The sequence below is a fragment of the Chlamydotis macqueenii genome, chromosome 1 (assembly GCF_036417535.1).
Source record: "Chlamydotis macqueenii isolate bChlMac1 chromosome 1, bChlMac1.mat, whole genome shotgun sequence".
Lineage (NCBI taxonomy): Eukaryota > Metazoa > Chordata > Aves > Otidiformes > Otididae > Chlamydotis > Chlamydotis macqueenii.
In genome coordinates this window covers 120920990-120939234 of record NC_141556.1, presented here as the reverse complement: position 1 = coordinate 120939234, position 18245 = coordinate 120920990, and the positions used below count along the sequence as shown (strand labels likewise).

Below are 18245 nucleotides of genomic sequence, written 5' to 3'. Positions count from 1 at the left end.
AGGGTGCCTGGGTCGCACCCGAGAGCTTCACAGCAGGGATGAGAGCTCCAGGCTGCTGCTGCATGTGAGTGTGCGTGCAAACAAGAGCTGAAGCCAGCTCTCCTTCTGATCTAGCAGTACCAAGGCTGTGGGGGACAAGCCACGCTAATGGGCTGTCCTCTCAGAAAACGCGTATGTTTATGTAAAAGATGTTCCGCTACTGTGAGTCTGAACAGAAATAAATACAATATTTGATGCATTTGAACTGCATGTTTGCTCGCCGAGCAGGCTGCTGCGGTGCAGGGCTGTGCGTGCAAAATGTGGTGGCTCTGAAAAAAAAAAACAACCCACCAGCTGATGGGCTAACGGCACGTAGTGACTGTCCGGACTCCTGCTGCCCTGAAGCTCCTCTCAGTCCGCACAGCCCTTAGGCCTCCTCAGCTGTCAGCGTGGCGGTGGCTGCCGGCTGCAGGCAGGAGGTGAAGTAGCTGCTGAAGAGTAACCACGAATAATTTACAATGGCTTCTGGGTGTTAACTATGAGTGTGGGAACTCATAAAGTTGGACACAAGCTCCAAACATTTCGGGATTGCTCTGAGGCTGGATCTAGCCTCACTGCGGTGCTCCCAAAGCCCCTGACCGCGGGGGTCTGCTCCCAGCAGGCACATCTGATGGTGGCATTGTCCTGGCAGAGGATGTCAGCATTGCATCTGCTATAGTTTTCCACAGAGTGTGACCCTGAGGATGCAAACTTGCTCCATAGCTCACACCAGGGCAGAGCGCTGCCCCGCCAGCACCCCGGGGTGCTGGGTTGGGCGTACAGGTGGTGAGAGGGTCCGGCTGCTGCCATCCTGCCTGCCACCTCTCTGGGGTGGAAAAGGCCTCAGCAAGCAGAGGAGGAGGTTTCATTTGCCCCGCCTGCAGAAATCCCCTCGGACCCGCACACAGCGTTGGTGGTGGCAGCGGCACCAAGAGCCGAGCATTGCACCCCCCCGCCCGCTGTCCCTTCTGCCCACGTCCCCAGGGCTGTCCTTCCACAGTGAAAACCCCTGCCAGATAACTGGTCTTTAGAGTTCATTTCCCTTCCCTCACCACGGAGGCTCTGTCAGTATTTTACTTATCCAGCCAGAGGCAGCCACCCAACTCGGCACAGCTGAGAGCTCCTGGCTTCTGCGGGGCGTGGGGGTCCCACACGTCTACAAGAGGAATGGGGATTTTCAAGCTTAAGGGGCCGGGAGAGGGCAGCAGGAGGAGGGTGAGGGCCAGGCATCACTCCATCTTGCTGCCCTAAGCACGGCACCCAGCTGTGCATGGGGGTGCGTCTGCTCCCAAAACCATTGCTGTTCTCTGCAGTCCCATCTCCTGCAAGACGTGTCTGCTCTTCATCCCGTTGCTCTGCCGTGTTGGGAGGCACGTTTGCAATGAGGTCATTACTAGATCAGGCTGAGACATTTTCACCCCAGGCTGCCCAGGGTACATGGATTGTTATGCCCACCCATGAAACTCGTGCAAACCTCCTCTGCTGGGACACATGGCCTTGGTTCCCTGCAGCTTAATCCAGAGGGAAACAGCCACCCAGGGCCTAAAGTGCTTTAAACTGTGGGCGTCAAGCGTGCAGTGTGGGAGAGTGCCCTGCCCCAGGAAGCTGCGGGGAGGCAGGGATAAAACAAGTGCCCCATGAAGGTCCATGCCCACCTCCAGCTCCTGAGGGGGAGAATCGTGGCTCCGGAGATGGCTGCCCTCGCTAGAGCTTTTTACATCGTTTTTGTTTCCCTTCCGGACACCTGTGCCCCCGGCAGCCTGCGAAGAGCAGGGGTATGCTGACTCTTCAGAAACCCTGGCTGAAGTCTGCAAAGAGCTGGAGGGTGTAGGGCGAGATGACAGACCTGCAGACCGCTGGGAGATGCCGGATTAGTCTGCAGCCAGACAGACTAAACCAACACCACGGGCAAGATAAGCATCTTGCTGGCCCTGCCCAGCCACCTTTTGTGTTTTGGAGGCTTCCCCGCCTCTCCCAGTCTCCCTCCCACCAGCGATTCATCCTGGAGCCACCACATAAATAGAGAGCCTGGGTGGGCTGCGGGGCAAAGACCTGAAGACGTCGCTCCGGGTCCCGCACCGCACCCCAGCACCGCACCCCAGCACCCACCCTGCAGGTAACCTGGGATGGGAGTGCGTTATCCATCCCTCGGCCTTGTTTTCCAAAATTAAGGGGGAGGATGAATGTTTTACCAGGAAAAGCGGCCTGGCTTGAGCAGGGGGCTGTTCCCATGGCAGCTGCCCGATGACAAACTCAGTGTGGTGTTTTTTCTGGAAATCAGCTCTGTTGAAGGAGCCCGATTTCATTTCTAGGTGGGGTCAGAGGTTTTGGCTGTGGATGGGACTGGCAGGGTTGGACAGAGGTTTGGGTGTGCAAAACCTTTGACTTAATGGTGTGTGACGGCGGTGGCCTGCGGGTGAAGCCCAGAGGGTCCACGTGGGTGAAGCCGGGGGCAGCCGGGAGGGAAGGAGCTCTCAGCATGGGGCTGTGGAAGGGAGACCCTCACCGAGCAGCAGCCTTTCCATGGGGAGTGGCTCTGGGATCTGTGCTGCTCAGCATGGCGGTCAGTCTGCTGGGAATGCTGATAAAGTTACCGGGAGATTTAAAATGTGGGAATGACATTAAGGGGCAGAATAGTAACTTACAGCAAGGATGAAGCATTTACCAGTAACTTCAACAAGCAAGCGTTTGCTTTAACAACAGGAAGGCTTTAAAGTGAATTACTTGGTGCAGTCTCTCTTTTTTCAAATTGAAGATGGACAGGGTTTGTGCTTTCAGGTTTTTTTTTCCCTCCAGTTATGCAATTTGGAAATTGTTTTGTTTAAGAACTAATTGCAAGTAGTTGCCTGTCTGCAAAAGTGGGGAATCAGGGCCATCAAATGCACAGCGTGATGGCAGTGATGGAATTGGGGCAACTGGAGAAGAGACCCCGGCTGGACGGACCCAGAGCAGAGGGAAGCAGGCGTGTTTAATACGGCGGGATCAGAGGTCACTCAGGCAGGGGGAAGGGATCTGGAAGGCTGCACTTAGAAGAAATGTAGTGTCTTGAAAAGCTGGCCGTCCAAAAAAAGACTCCTCAGCCTTAAAACAGAGAAGGGGGACAGCATGAGCTGCCAGGCGGTGCTGTGCATCCCAGGAGGTGTAAGTGGAGGAGGAGGAGGGAGCAGGCAGGGGGAGGGGATTTCACGCCCCTGAATGACTTGCTGTTTGGAAACAGACTGGCCGAAAAACCAGCGAAGGCGAAGAGTGGAGTCACGCAGGAGCGCCCAGTCGCTGAAATACTTTCCTTACGAAGTGAAGGCTTCAGAAATCGAAAGGAGGACAAGGTGACCCCCTTGGCTTCCCTGGGAGGGTGTGAGGTGGCTGGCAAAGGCAGGCAGCCAGCTGCCAGGTGGCAAACGGCACAGCGTGAGGGGCTGGGAGCCAACACCCAGGCCCGATCCGGGGAGAAGCGGGGTCCCAACCGCAGTAGCGGCCACAGGACGAGCCGCCAAAGCAGACAGTGCTGCTTTGTGCCCTTCGTGTGTCTGTGCCCAAATGCCTCCCAGGAACAATTAGTTACTGAAACGTGAATTATTAGCATCAATATAGGGGCGAACGAGTGCCATTCACCGGCCAGGGCAACCGTGCCAAGGCTCAGCGTGTCCTGCGATGTGGACTTTGCTAACCCGGTGCCCACGTTGCAGCCGTCTGAACACCTGGTAGGCGGAGGGCACCTCAGTCGAGCCAGGATGAGCTTCCAGGCACAAGGCTCTTTTGTTTCAGAGCAAACCACCCTGGTCCCAGCCAGCTGCAGATGATGAAAGCTATGGCTAACAGGCACGTTGGGGAGAGATGGCTGCGTCCCACTTACTTTAAACCTCGGGGGGGTCCAGACCTTGGGGTTTTGGTGTTCCCATGCCCAGTGTGACGCCTGTGCCCCTCTCCCCTTTTCTCTCCCCAGAAGCATGACTCCTGTCGGCGCCCTTCGCCTGTCACTCGCCTGCCTCCTGCTCTGCACTGCAGCCCCGAAACCCACGTGCGACCCCAGTGCCTGCACCCCATGCCCTGAGAGGGACACAGAGGGGTTGGCCACTGCCGGGGGCTGCTGCCCACCCTGCCCCTCGCCCTGTGTCTGCCCGCCCTACCTGGAGAGCGACTGCGAGATGCAAGGCTTCGCCAGCGGCCTCATCCCCATCGGTCACTCCTTCTACATTGACTTTGCCCGCAAGCTCTGCACCTGCCATTCCAGCGGGGACATCACCTGCGTCCCGCTCTGCGCCCCCCTGCCCCCCACCTGCCTGGCCGTAGGCAGCCCCGTGGCCGACGGCTGTCCCCGCTGTGTCTGCTACGACGAGGAGGAGATGGCGGTGCCCGCCGGCACCGTCACCGCCCGGGGCACCCAGATTTGCACCTGCCCTCCCCAGGGGGGCCAGTTGCAGTGCAGCAGTGGTGAGAGCAAGGAGTGAACCTCTCCTCTCTGCCGGCCAAGGGCAGGAGGGCAGGGGAGGCCTCTGTGGCAGCAGAAGGCTTTCTGCACCTTGGGGCATCCTCACTGAAAAGTGTTAAATGCTTCAAACTGTCCTAGAGGACTTGGCGATGAATATGGCCGGTGCCACAGAGCGCTAGAGGGATGCCACATTGTATGTCATTTATAAACCAGGGCAAACCATCTATAGTGGGTGAGCTTTCTTTGTGTAAGGTTTGTTCCAGGGCGGTGGGCTATGAGAGCGCTGCTAGCATGTAACTGGAACAAATGCAGTTATTTATTTGTAAGATGATTGTGCTTTTGTATGTGTTTATGTTTATATAGTGTGTAGATAGCACAGTCTTAGGAACTTGCTGGATAAACTTCCTCCCAGATTCAAGTTTTCGCTTCCTGTAATTCTGTCAAGTTCAAAGTGCTGGGACCAAAGTCAGAAGACTGGTTGACATCGCACTCTCCAGGCTTTTTTTGAAGCTTGGAGGAGTAGGTGGGTTAGCACATGGCTGTGTTCTTAGGAGGAGGCCAACGCCTCTTCTGCCTCCATCCTCTGGAGCAAAGCCTTGGAGACTCGTGTAAGGATGCTGGCAGTCAAGGGTCAATCTTTCACAGCCACCTTGATGAAGCAGTTGCTCAGGACTGACCCCATTGTCAGTACCTGCTGTGTCCTGGTTCAGCAGGAATACTCCAAATTGCATGTCCATAACTGTGTCCTCACTCGTGCTCTCCCCTTACCACGGCTGAAGACAGACGTAGGATACAGCAGAACTGCATATCCTGAACACTTTGACGTATATTGATATACACACACACATATATATATGCAAGGATATTTTAATTAGAAAACACAGCTTTGTCAGGCTGAGATGTTAACAAGTGTTAATTGTGTTTCATCAAGGGGTTGAATAAAATAATTTTTACAAATAAACTTTTGAAAACTTTACTAGTAAGTGCATGTATACTTTCCTCATGCGTTCGCTGGTGTTACTTGGGCCAGGCAAGCCTCGGGCCAGGGAAACCTCTCTCCACCTGCCTTGGCCCCAGGTATACCTGGAAACATTGAACAAGCCCCCCGGATTGTTTTCATATGCCTCTCTACTGCTCTGTCTGATGCTGTTTGACTGCAAAAAAGCATTGAGCGGATGAGATTCGGGTTGCAGAGTTAGAAAAAGGTTGGAGGAAGGAGGTGAATTGGCATTTCAAGATGAAACAAGGGCGTCCGTTCATTGGGACTGTCAGAGGCTGACCCTGCCCAGGGCTCTGGTGAGCCTCGGCCAGAAACGTGCAAGCTCAGCATCTCAAAAAAAAAAAACCACTGCACACCTCAAAGCCAGGCCTGAGGCATAACGGCATCCGAGTGGCCACACTGTCCTCCTCCGCAAGGCCACCTCACTGATGGCCCTTGGCTGGGAGCTGCAGGGTGGGAGCGGGCTGGGACCCCCATCTTGGACTTTTCCCACTGCTGGAGGGCTCTTGGGGATTAACAGAGCCACACTGGTTCAGGGCCTTGCACCAGGCAGTTTGAGAGCACATGAAGGGGACATGCTGGGGACACAAGGTGATGTGTTCTGTGTGGAGCCAGGACAGTGGGGATAACTCCTGCTGCAGGAACCGGGGAAGCAAGGGAGCATTCCCCCTCCCAGGCACCCAACCCACGCCTGGCCAGCTCGCCGGTGGGGATGGGACGACCCTGGCAGCCATCACCCACCCTGCAGAGCCGAAGCGCTCAGCAGTTTCACCTCCTGCCTGTGTGATTTGCAGAAAACTGCAGTGAACCTGAGGGCTGCTCTGGGTGCGGAAAAGCACTCGCTGCTAACTGAGACATAACACGGCCTCGCAAAAGCCACCACGCGCTCCCGCTCGGTGTGGAAAACCACAGGAGGCACCAGGTCGAGTCATCTTCAGGCAGTCAGCAATTTCTGTAGCGCTTGCGTTGCAGTTCAGAGTTGAGAAACCCATCACTTGCAACAAGCAACAAGGTTAGGAAAAAATACCTCTTAACACCTCCCTGGTTTCCTGAGGTAGGTGTTACTAGAGAAGGTAGACGGTGACTCCAAATGCAAATTGACATGGAACCTGCGGGTAGTGAACACTCAGATCTTCCACCATGGATTTTATTGCAGCTGAGCTGCGGGGAGGGTGGTCAGAAATCACCCTCCCCGAGCAGTGGGTGTTCCTGCACCTCAGCCTGCTGCGGGTCCAGCCGGCTGCCCGGGCTCTCCAGCACCAGCACAAACCCAGCTGTGTGAGGCCCTGGCCCCACACACCTCACGGCCCTGCTCCTGTCACTGGGAAAGGGGTTTTATCCGGCTCTTTACTCCGCTCTTCTCCATTTGGTTGAAAAAATCTCTTGGTTTTTAAAAAAGTTAAAGCTCACTGTGACCTCACAGACCAGACATCAGCGTGAAGGAAGCAGGGAGAATGGAGCTCCCGTCTCATCTGTTGTGGGGTGGCGGAGGAAACAGCACCCACACCAACCACACCCCACATCTGAGCATCCCACACTGCTGTTGAAGCCAGCAGCGCAAGAAATTTCACCCAGTGTAGGCTTTAACTACATGCTGAATGCTGAATGAATTCACATCCTGCAAGGCCTGCTTATTTCAGCCCATGGGGTGAGCTCTCTCGTGCATTTGAGGAAATCAGGACAGGTTTGCAGGTATAGTCATGGGTTTTGCAAGCGCAGTGATTGTTCAGACAGAGTCAGGAGCGATTGGGGCAGACTCCTCGTCGCCTGGGGAGGGTGGTGGTCAGCTGGGGTTTGTGTGTTCCTGATCACACATCTTATCTGTCACACCCCTTCCCCCCCCGCCTTGCGTGACTGATAACATTGGAACAGGAGAGAATGACTGACAGACGGCAATCCCTGAACAATGCTGGGTTTGTGTGAATGCTCTGTATACAGGGTCAGGATGGGAACAATGAGGAGCTGTTCTTCAAACATCTGTGCATCTGTCCCCGCCCTGTTGGAGGTGGTGAACTGGAGAGCTGCTTTGCTCTGCCACCATCTCCGATTTGAGGACAGCTTGCACCTCCAGCCTCTGCCTGGAAGCCTCATAGGATCTCCACCTACATTTTATCACATTGAAATAAGTAGCCACATTACGTTACTTTTTTTTTAACAACTGCACCAGCACATGGAGAAAAGAAAGAAAAAAACCCAAACAACCCTGTTCAAAGATGACACACCGTTCAGTTGTCAGAAAGTATTCACTTAAGTTTAACGTCTCTGTTTTTAGCATGCTTTCTTTGAACGGGTGTTGTCCTGCATTCTCCGATATTAATCACCCCCGTCCTTGTCTACGTTTTTGGATGCAGTACTGCTGCTATTGTTAATTATAGCTTTCTAGGTCAGATTTTCCTGTAGTTTCACGACTACTCCTTCACACTGTCACTGCAATTTTGCATCACAGCCAGGCACGTGTTTGCAGGCAAGGAGCCGTACGTGTTTCTTCAGTGCAAAGCAGCACACGGACTCTTGTACCTCCTGAAACGAGCCCTGAAAATGGAGTCAGAAGCTGAAATTTGCAGCTCCTAAAAATAACTCATTTTACATATAGCACAATCAAGTCTGGGGGGGAGGGGGTGTTTGTCATCTTTCTTTGGTGTCTGCTAACTTTGAAAAAGATCATTACTGCTGCTTAGTTATTTGTGGTACTCACAGGGCCTTTCTGCATTGTATTCATGATTTAATCATTGACTTAAATAGAACCACGTTTTGGGCATCGGTCCTTTTAACACAATTAAAGGACCTACAGCTTCATGAGACAGGACTTCAGTTCCTGTCTCATGAAGCTGTAAAATGTTAGGGTAAAGGATTAATGAGTAAAAGCCCATTAGGAGGTGTCCTTTCAGCACAACTACACCCAGTGCCAAGAAGTTAAAGTGCTTGCCCAAGTCCTACCTTTTCTGATACCCTGCCAGAAGCAGCGAATTCCTTATGGGCGGTTTAGCAAACAGCTTTAGCATCCCTGCTGCTCCGCTCCCCCAGCCTGCGTCTGTAAAGCGTGGTTTTAGGGGAATGGCTGCCTGTCATTTTGTCTAGGCATTATGCTCTTAAATTATCAGAAATCCTGATCCTGTGGCAGATGCCACACCTTTGATTTCTGATCAGGATGGATGAGAATATGACAGAGGTTTCCTAGAGGATTCCCTAATTTAACTAAACCATACCCGCTGAGTGTTGGTAATGGTTTGACTACAAGAAATAGTAGAAATACAACAAATAGTCTAGAAATACTATAAATAATTTTTCTTTGAAATTTGGGGGCAGAGTGAGGGGTAAAATTTGACACTATCTTTTGAACATGTTCCTCACAGGAAATTTTAAGTGCATGCAGTTGCGCTGACACGCCTACTGGCATGGCAATGTATTAACCAGCAAAGGGCACAAGGATAAGAACTAAACTTGCACACACAAATGTGATTGGGTCAACATAAAAAGAAGAATATTATGAAGTAAAAGTTAACCTCCACCAGGACATTGCGCTGAAGCAGATTTTTTTTAAATGGGACTTCTTCCCATATTACTTTGGTTCAATACCATGGTGAAAAATCATGGAGGTATTTTAGAAGAAATTGCAAATACTGTTTGGTAGAAAGAGAAGTCCCAACTGTTTGATGTTGTGTTACAAATAAGAGTCTTCCCTTCTGTGTGTGTGGGAGGGGGAACCAAAAATATAGATTTGGCATTTAAAATAGATGTCCTCTGGGAAGAGCAGAGGAGCTGACACAGGTTATCTTACTCAAAACTGCAGAACAGCAAGGAAGGGGCTGCATTAAGAGGAGGGACTTACTGGTCAGGAGTTTCAGGGTAAACTCAAAATAAGCACACTTGATTCAGTATGTATTTTCCTTCCGAAATTTAAAACAGAAGTGGATTTTTCTGACCATTTATTGAGTGTAATTTCTTTAAATTAAGGATTTGCATGATTTAATAGGGAGGGGGGTTGCATGTTTCCCTAAGATATGCATATTTTGTGATGCAGAGTATTAAAACACACACATTTCTATGCCTAAGATCTTTTACTGGGGCAAAGACAAACATTATATAAAAGCATGTACGTGACAAAAGTGACAGACATTCATTGGGGAAAAGAATGTACAAATTGTTTTAGGTCTAAAGTGATTTAACTTAAATGTTGTTCATCTATGCGAAGGACAGCTTGTTTTTAGTTACCATTCCAATGCTGCATTCACAGCAGCATCCACGACCGAGTTCTGTAAAGTTGCTGGACTTTTTCCAGCAAAGCTGGCTTTGAATCTTGGAGTGATTTGCGGAGTCATTATTCAGTGCTATTCACAGTTCAAAAGCTCAAGAGACACAGAAACAGTCTAGGGTATGTAATCAAGGATTAATTATTGCCAGCTTTCAAAGAAAGGAAGGGGGGAGGGGGAAAAAAAAATCAGGAATACAAAACCAGTTGTTTGAAAGCCGAATGAAGGATCTCAGAGGAAAATTATTTTTTTTTTCTGTAGCTGCTTGAAGTCTCACTGCTTTTACAAGTGAGTCAGGAGTTGTGTTTCCCCCAGCATCTGAAAAGGTGAAAAGGCAGCACAGGTATTACCTAACAAATGCCCACCTGGTTCCTCAAAATCTCTGAGTCTCATTTGATGCTGCTCCTTAAATTTTTCAAGAGCTTTCAGGTCTCAATCCAGCTACAGTACTGAGTTGAGAAGTTAATCAGAAGCAGCTGTGCAAAACAGTCCTTTTGTGGATTTAAAAAATAAAATAAAATAAAATAAAATCCCTCTTGTTCTAATATAAAAATACAGTGAGACACCAGTAACAGAAACACTCTCTCCTCTCTTCCTGGCCTTAATTTGGATCTCAGCCATGGAACCATCTATACTCCTCAGTAACTTAGAAAAATCAGTACCTGCACAGTAATTGATTTTGCTCGTGTAAACACACATCTAATTAAGTTCCTTTGTCTTTTCTGTGTGCCAGCCTCTGCTGAAGGTAAGCCGTTTAAATCTGAAAGACCAAACAAGGTTACAGATTGAGCTACGCAGAAATACATAGTAAACATAATTTGATGAACGCTGAGACATCAAGGAGTCTCTGCAGTTTGTAGCTCATCGTGAAAGGTTGCAGTGGTGGGGGGTAGGCACAGCAAAAACAGCATAAAAGTCAGTCACTAATTTCTTCAGTACAAACTGCATATTTTTCATGACTATTAAAAATCTAAGTTAAAAAATGCTTGTATCTTAGCAAAAAAAAAAATAGTCTCCAAATTAAATAGTATTGCCACATTCACATTTAGTATATGCACCACTCTATATTTAGGATTCAGTGATCAAGTTAACAAAGTGTGTGCAGGGAATAACAGTCAGGAGTAGCTCAAAGGGCCTCATCCTCCAACTTGTGCTAGTAGTGGCACAAAAGTCCAAAAACCAACAGAGAAGATAAATATCCATAGGAGATTTTATCTGATTACTTCATAAGTTCTAGATCACATCTTAGTTGCAAGAGGAAGACAAGCCAAACCTGACCTACAAAGGTCACATTGCTTTTAGCAGGGTATCTAAATGTTTTTTTTTCCCTAAATTTGTTTTTTTAAATATACCACAGCCTTAATCCTGCATACTTTGCACACTCTGAACTTGATTGAATTTAAATATGGATTTTGAATAAATAATGCAGTACCTAGTATGTGTCCCAGCCTTATCTGCTACTTTTTGCAGAATCCTCACTCTACACTGCCTGTGGAGTTTATTTTCCCGTGTTTTAGCATTGAGGATATTGCTCTTGTTTTCTACAAAGGGGGGGGGGGTATTTAGAAACAGCCCTAAGTTGGATACTAAAGGATTACTGTGTTGTAAACAGGTGCTGCACAAAGGTAATCAGGCTTCTAATTCCTGTAATGCCTTCTTGAAGAAGGTGATTCATCTTTCAGGAGAATCTGAAACCAACAGAGTAGGAATATGCTATTCTGGACACAATTTAGGTCAAATAATCTCCTTTACAGGTTGTATTTTTGTTTGCTTGTTTGGTTTCTTATTCTCTTCAGATTAAGGAAAAAAAATTGCTCTCTGGCAGCAGTGGAGTTAAAACTATTTCCAATGATACCACCAGGAGTTACTCAGCCTACTCAGGCACTCTTCTAACTTCAGACAAAGAAATGATCAAATATTTCTGTGTCTAGAATACGTACTGCTCAGTTAATCACAGATTAAGCCTTTAAAAACAAAATATGATCCAAAATCCTTCAGGACATGTTCTGGAATAAGTAAAAAAAAAAAAGAACAACTGTAAAAAGATTATTTTCTTGGCACAGCACCACAAGGCTGTACCAGCTATAGCTGGTACAGTCACACACAACCCCTTCAGCCAGGTGTACCAGCTCAGGGCTGTACTGTTTGGGAATCACGCTTGGATGTCACCCTGCCAAATGCTGGGGAAGCAAGAGTAGGAATAAATAATGCTTCAGTGCCAAGTACATCTTATCTTCAGAGCACTCACGTCTGTCTTCGTCTTTGCTGAGTAAGACTCATACACCTGGATGATACAAGTTTGAGTTTCTTGCTAGAAAGGAATATTATCTTGTAATAAAAAGGCTGCTCATTTCCTCAAGATTTCTGATCTTGGAGAATGTGGTAATTTTACATATACATTACAGTGTATCTGGCTAAACAAGTTAACACATGGGACTTGCACAGGGGAAGTCTTTTCAAATAAGTTGCTACCGTATATGCTTGGAACCATTACTGAAGATTTTATGTCCATGCCATTTTAATAAACAATTTTGAAACAACATATAACCCCAAAGTCACACACATCATGGACTATTTACCTGCTAATTCTTTCATCAAAGCAGCTTCTACATTACAAAGTGTAATAAAAATTCCCTTACTGGTAGGAACTAGTAAACTTTTTTTTTTCATTTGCATAAACAAGAAAATCCAAACAAAGTAAAAGGCCAAGGATTATCCCTGGCCAAAAACTGGTTAACTACTTTGAAACTACGCTCAGGATTTCTTAAAAACATACTTGTCTTTCAGCCAAACAATACTGTTAATGTTAAAGTAATGAAAATGCTTTGCTTTAAAAATGTGCTTTTTTTCAGTTCACAGAGAACAGTAGTGTAAAAATAAATAATCCATGAAGCATATTCTGGTTTTTAATTTTATCCCTTGGTAGATCAGTTCCTTTAAAATCCCTTAACAACCAAGAAAAAAAAGTCACAGGGTTCACATTTTAAAGATTGTCAATTGTATAGACCAAATGTTGCTAACCCATGGAAAGATTTATGGGCGACTTCTGTCAGGACCTGAAAACACTGGATTCTGTTAATATGAAGTCAGTATCTTTATAGTAGTCCACAAGGCTGGTAAGGCATTTCACTGTTTTCTCACACCTTGCTTTTCTCTGGCAAAAACAGCTGTGATCACTCAGCAGGTCCTGAAGAACTAAGTCACAGAAAAGGAACAGATTTTCTATTTCCAGGTGACAAGAATGAACAAATAACATAATCTGGGCAATCACTTAAAAGCACATTAGTGCCAATTTCACTACATTTTACACTGGATGATCAAGCTACTTTAGGCCTTAAAAATTAAACAACCCAAAACCTATCTGAAGGAGCTTAGCATGCCAAGGGTAGGGAGGGAAGGAACTCACACTGTGTCTGAGTTTGTCAAAACCAACCTGCTTTACTGTCCAGCTACACTGAACAGTAAAGAGCAAAGCGTATTCAGCACAAGGCTGATGATTTGATCATTTGCACACTACAATTACATCTGCATTTTCATGGCTATGCTCTGTTTTTAGGAGGTGGCGAGAGTTTGAATATATTATTAGGAAACCAAAACATTTCATTTAATTGTTTAACATGCAAGATTCTCATGAGGGAATGAAGGTTAGTTACATTTCCAACAGGACTTCAGAATGACATTTTGCCCATTCAACTTCAAAAACTAAGCTGAATATAAGGCTGAAAAGTTTAAAAGACTAATCAAGTAACAGAAGTCTGAAAGACAGTAACAATACAGCACCTCAAAATGGCTAATTCACACACTTTTTTGACATTTGTCTTGCATAGACAAATCGTTATTCATTTTTTTCTCCCAAGACAACTCAGCTTCGACTTTGATTACAATTAAACACGTGTTCCAATTTTTCAAAATGCCAAGGTGTTTTGTGTTTTTAATGTGTTTAAGTGCCACAACTCTAATGGTTTTATGAAACTACCATCCCTTGGAAAGGCTTTGTTTCATCCTTTGGACTATCAAGTTAATAAAGTCAGGAAGCTGAACTGCCTTCCAATTCTGTTTCCATGTGAACAGAGAAACAGATATATTATTCATGCATTAAGTCTCTATGGTCCTACTCCACTAGCATATCCATAAACCTGAAGCTACTTTTAAAACACAGGAACTAGGAACTGTAATTCCTCAGTGCAGGTCTGCCTTCTGGCCATATTTTGAACATCAAAACAATACGTGGTGCACACCAAATCAACATGAATTCCTGCCTTTGTAAGCCCTTCATCCACACCCTGGTTCCCACTGGAAGAAAACCTAGGTATGCAGGCAAGGTAAAGTTGGAAGCTCTCCAAAAGGTTCCTAATAGTGATCAGGGACCAGAACAAGGAGCCAATTCTCTTGCAGGTAAATGCAGCCTAACATGCAGCCTTACGGAGTTCCCCTGAAGTCAGCAGGACTCAACTTTGACCCAGTGTCCAGACTGAGGAAACTCTGCGAAGCCAGAGCCATGCCTCTTGATATTAAATCTTTTCCAATATGATTATTTCTTTGTAACAGTCACTTAAAAATATATCCTGACCAATCTGGAATTGATTTACCAAAATGCATTGTTTCTAAAGTTAAAGAACAATGGAAAATTACTTTACCTGTTACAGAAATCTTGGAAAAATTGGACTGAGAACCCTGTTTTGGGTTAATGATCTAGATTATGTTGAAAAAATTTACAAGTTTCAATACTGATAATTGCAGAAGAATTACATTGATTTAAAAACAAATTAGTTCTACTGCATAAGAATATGACTTTAATTGGGGGTGAGGTGGAATTACACATGGGTTTAAAGTTAAGTTCCCTATAAAGACTTTTGAACTAAGGTAAACACATACCTTTCCTGAATAGCGATGCTTTGCTTAAACCACCAATCTTTCTTACACAGTAAAAAGGATTTAAAAAAAAAAAAAAACAAAAAAAAAACCATGAAAGGAACAAGCACTTCTATGCAGTTCATACCCAGTACACAATTCTCCCTGAATTAAAAGAAAAGGATTGAGTTCCCTATGTTAAGCAATACTTTTGATGACATTGGTAAAGCCTCTTCCACCTTAGGAATTCATGTCCCAATGTTTTTAAGTTTCTAATTTGACAGTAAAACTATTGCATATTTCCCCCTTCACAGTAAATTCTGTCAACTTCACGTTCCAAGTATTGATAAACTAGCTGAAGACAAGGTTGCAAATATTTCAGAAGAATAAAACTTCTGCTGTAGGTAAGGGGGGGGGGGGGATAAAAAGGCTAACCAGATAACGGTTTCTCTCTGAAAAATAAATTTTCAGAAGTTTGCAAACCCTGATGCCTGGTTGTTTCCAATTGAGTTCCAAGTGGCACATAAACTACATACTCCTGAGCCCTCTTCCAGCCAGCTGTACAGATATTAAATTGTTTTAATATCTTCTCTATTGTTAAGATTTCAGTTCTCATAGTTTTGAGGTGTGGGCAAATACCCATTGCCACATTATCTCCAAACTACAGACGTTTTTGCCCGTTTTGGTTTACCCTTCCCTTCACTGCTGGCTACTCGCTACCCCAACAGATCTGCTGGCTGAGCTGCTTCCTAGACTACCTCAAAGCAGGCTGGTGAAAGCTCTGTTGGTAGATCTGAGGCAGCAACAACCAGTCAGGGAGGGAAAAGAGAAAGTGAGAAATGGCCTGTTCCTCCAGCACAGGCTCATTTGGCAAAGCACGTATTTGTCCATGGGCCTGTACACACTGAGAAGTAGACTACTGATCTGCCTACGTGCTAAAAGCACAAGGATTAATGCATTATTAAATACAAACAAGGGTGGCGGAATAAAAACCCCAAATAAACTGACAAATATAAGCTACTATGTAATGGAAATTGTGGGGGTGATGAAGCACTTTTGGAGTTAAATCAAAAGCAACTAAAAAGAAAAACGTAGACTCTGTCTCTTAGTTCTAGTAATCTCAGGTATCCTTTGTAGGAGCAGTAGGTTAAATGTTTCCAAAGGAGCATGATTTGTACATGGTATCTGTCTTTTTAAATGTTTCGGGGTCAAACTGGATTTGACAATAGCCTTTGAAATAGTTACACTATGTCAAAGTCTTCCTAATTTCATCTTTCATTATTCATTTTACTATGCTCTTTAACAAACATGGCACATTAGCGGCAAAGCAGATAAGTTAGGAGAAAACAGGTCCTTCAGAAATTACTACTCCAGCTGGAGTAGATCACTACAGCATTTGAACTAGGAAGCAAGATCCTCAGCCAGGAATAAGTGAAAGTCATAGCAGAAACATCACTTGTGTTGAGTAAAACCCAACGTCAATTTTTCAAACTAGCTACCAGTCATTGAAAATTAGTATTATTCTCCATGTATGCATGCCAATGCTACTGACATTTCTCTCAGAAGTTCTTCTTCATACCAACTTATACTTGCCTTGGAAGACAACCTCTAAAGACTAGCTTCCAACCATTTAAGCATGTCAAAAAGTATATGTGTTAATCCTACTGAAATCAATGGGACCTAAGCACACGTCTGAGTGTTCTGTGAAGCAAAAATTAAGTATTCAATTAAATATTTGCATCTGTCAAAGAGCTTTGTTCAAATACAATGTCCAAAGATTCTAAAATCTAATATTCTTTTCCCTGTCACATTAGAAATGCAACTAGATTTGGTCTAAACCAGAAGGAAGTTATGGCTTTGATCTAACCAAACATTTTGATAAATGGACAGGGGGAAAAGAGGACATTGATCATACCATGAGACTCTTGGAGTCTGTTATTTGCACTTAAAAACAGGAAATACAAAGTTCCAAAAATAAGTGTTCATGGATAAGACAGACACAGACTCCAAACTTCGGGGAAAAAAAAAGAAATGAACTGTTACCACAAAAAAAAAAAAAAACCAAACCAACAAAAAACAACCAAAACCCCAAAATATTCTCATCACTAGCTCTTTGTTTTTAAATGACACACAAGGATTTTCTACTCTAATAAAGCCTGCTGTATATTCTAGTAGTAACCTTCAGATTTAAAGAAGTTTTATATAAATCCATAAGTTATATTTCTTTTTGTATTAGGGGAAAATATTTCAAATGCAATAAAATAGCAGAGTGATAGCAGAATTCATGACTGTATAGTAGACTTTTCAATTTTCAGATTCAGTTGTACAAACTATAAACCGTTAAATTTCTCTAATAACTGGAAAATTGTGGGTATTTGAATTTACTTACCTGAATACTCATTTAGCAAATATCTTCAGATACAAGTCACGATACAGAGGTAATGCAATTTGAATATCAGTTTACACATAATATAAATCAATGTTTTACTATCAAAATCCCATCAAACAGTGGGCCCTTCTTATGCTATTATCAAATATAATATATCACCGTGGGATAGCTGAGAATCATAGAATGCTAGCGTAGGCTTGTTTATTAAATTGGGTCAGTTTTCAGACCTTCCAAATAGGAATACTAAACATTTATTTTTCCCCTCTGGAAATTCTTTTTTTTTTTTCCCCCTCCTGCTTAATACAGTCGTCATCCCAATTCCTAGTGAATTTATAAAAATATTTTTTATCCAATAACCCCAGCAAGGTAAAAATAGGAGTTTTTATAGCAAATGATAAACAGGCTCACGGACTATGAGAGAAACTAAACTTATTTAAATTGCCATACATTCGCTACTGAATCACACATCAACTTTTTCTTTTTATGTGTGTTGCTGTCCACCTCAGACTAGCAGTTTTTAAGGTGCAGAAGCATCTTTCAAATATATGCATTTAACTTAATGATCAAGATCCACACGCTAGTGTCACATGCTTTAAATTTACATCATCTGCCCATCAAGAGCTGGGTTAAATAACAGCACGAACTAAATCTGCATAATTGTTTAGAAATTGCAGCACTTCCAATTCATAGAACAAAGGGGTGCTTATGTGGTTCTTTATACTACTAGACATAATTTTCTGAAATAAGAAAAGGAAAATAAATGAAAAAAAAAACACATTTGAAAGAAGTTGCTGCACCTGCAAAAACACTCTTTAAGCTTACTATGAAATACAAAAAAGTGCACCCTTCTATATCTACATACAAAACATATTAGAAATAAAACTTGTGTAAAATGTTTGCTGTGCAAACTATAAAAACAGTCAGTCAGTTCATTCTTTTTCCTAAACATTTTGTCACACACTCTTGCTTCCTACTGCAGAGAATCGCTGTTATCCAAGACCAGCCCACTGATATTTGTTGTTGAGAGGTCTCCTCCATCATCTTCACCGCTGTCTACAGACTCATCCTCGCTTTGCCCTGCCATCATAACTTGCTGAACAGCCAAAGTAGCACCATCGGATGACAAAGACTGGAGACTGTCTACATTCATGTTGACGGGAGCTGTAATTGTTACAACAGCACCTGGAGAAGCAGAATTGTAGTACTTTAGCATCTTTCTTGGTTTCTAACTTTAAGTAATACATAGTTATAAATAACAGAGTTTGTTTCTAATCAACAGGAAGAAAACTTAAGGAACTAAATTAAAGT

General features: G+C 44.7%; 2 protein-coding genes across 4 annotated transcripts in view; one reads left to right on the top strand and one right to left on the bottom strand.

The window, feature by feature from the left end:
* The first annotated feature begins 3288 nt into the window (after positions 1-3288).
* Positions 3289-4865, top strand: LOC147602260 (fibulin-2-like). The gene is made up of 2 exons (XM_086740039.1): positions 3289-3344; positions 3962-4865. Exon 2 carries the CDS (start codon positions 3966-3968, stop codon positions 4464-4466), a length of 501 nt encoding a protein of 166 aa, XP_086596165.1. The 5' UTR covers positions 3289-3344; positions 3962-3965; the 3' UTR covers positions 4467-4865.
* A 2843-nt stretch (positions 4866-7708) lies between these two features.
* Positions 7709-18245, bottom strand: part of PKNOX1 (PBX/knotted 1 homeobox 1) — a 52675-nt gene continuing 42138 nt past the window's right edge. For all 3 annotated transcript variants that reach the window (XM_086765858.1, XM_086765877.1, XM_086765868.1), the window contains one exon: positions 7709-18119. In XM_086765858.1, coding sequence (XP_086621984.1) covers positions 17908-18119 — 212 coding nt within the window. In that variant the 3' untranslated portion in view covers positions 7709-17907. The remainder of the gene's footprint in view (positions 18120-18245) is intronic.

What these genes read in the sequence shown, in the direction of transcription:
- LOC147602260 (XM_086740039.1), top strand. Translation starts at nt 3,966, where the DNA reads ATGACTCCTGTCGGCGCCCTTCGCCTGTCACTCGCCTGCCTCCTGCTC.